This window comes from Priapulus caudatus, unplaced genomic scaffold (genome assembly GCF_000485595.1).
Source record: "Priapulus caudatus unplaced genomic scaffold, Priapulus_caudatus-5.0.1 Scaffold691, whole genome shotgun sequence".
NCBI lineage: Eukaryota > Metazoa > Priapulida > Priapulimorpha > Priapulimorphida > Priapulidae > Priapulus > Priapulus caudatus.
Genome location: NW_014577752.1, coordinates 106,136 through 107,305, shown reverse-complemented (window position 1 = coordinate 107,305; position 1,170 = coordinate 106,136). Strand labels below are relative to the sequence as shown.

The 1,170-nt window shown below is 59.1% G+C and overlaps 1 protein-coding gene across 1 annotated transcript in view; it reads right to left on the bottom strand.

The window, feature by feature from the left end:
• Positions 1-1,170, bottom strand: part of LOC106812828 (voltage-dependent calcium channel subunit alpha-2/delta-3-like) — an 18,328-nt gene that overhangs the window by 3,499 nt on the left and 13,659 nt on the right. The window contains exon 17 of the mRNA XM_014816809.1: positions 26-221. Within this exon, the coding sequence (XP_014672295.1) occupies positions 26-221 (196 nt within the window). The remainder of the gene's footprint in view (positions 1-25; positions 222-1,170) is intronic.

Below are 1,170 nucleotides of genomic sequence, written 5' to 3'. Positions count from 1 at the left end.
GTACGCGCGTGCGCGGGGTCCTTACGTTTTCGTTATACGAGGCGCAGGTGTCTGGTTTCTTGCGATAGATCTGCTTACGCAGGTAGCTGCACATGTCGTCGTCGTGACGCATCTCGTTGGGAGCGATCGAGACGTCGTGGTCGGGAGGGGTGCAGATGCAGTTGACGTCGTGAGCGACCATGACGAGGTTGGTAGTACTGACGCGTGCCGCGGTCACGCGCCTGCGGGAGCCAAACACAGGCATGCAGTCAAAAACACACATACAGACAGACAGACACGCTCGCACACACTCATGCACGCGCGCTCGCACACACACTCAATGACTCATGCACGCGCGCGCACACACACACACACTAATGCACGCGCGTGCACACACACACTCATGCACGCGCGCACACACACTCATGCACGCGCGCGCACACACACACACACTCATTCACGCTCGCGCGCACACACTCATGCACGCGCGCGCACACACACACTCATGCACGCGCGCGCACACACTCATGCACGCGCGCGCACACACACACTCATGCACGCGCGCGCACACACACACTCATGCACACGCGCGCGCACACACTCATGCACGCGCGCACACACTCATGCACGCGCGCACACACACACTCATGCACGCGCGAGCGCGCACACACTCGTGCACACGCGCGCACACACACTCATTCACGCGCGTGCGCGAACACACTCATGCACACGCGCGCACACACACTCATGCACGCGCGCGCACACACTCATGAACACGCGCGCACACACACTCATGCACGCCCGCGCGCGCACACACACTCATGCACGCGCGCGCACACACACTCATGCACGCGCGTGCGCGAACACACTCATGCACACGCGCACGCACACACACTCATGCACGCGCGCGCACACACATTCATACACGCGCGCGCACACACTCATGCACGCCCGCGCGCACACACTCATGCACGCGCGCGCACGCACACACTCATGCACGCGCGCACACGCACACACTCATGCATGCGCGCGCACACACAGTATTGTAGCATATCATCATTGCCTATATATTTGTCATTATTAGCTCCTGATATTATGTATAGCCCCACGAATACCCGTGCATCTACCTATCACTCTATGTGATGATAATAATAATAAGATAAAAGATGGGGATCATCCGGAGTTAATTAA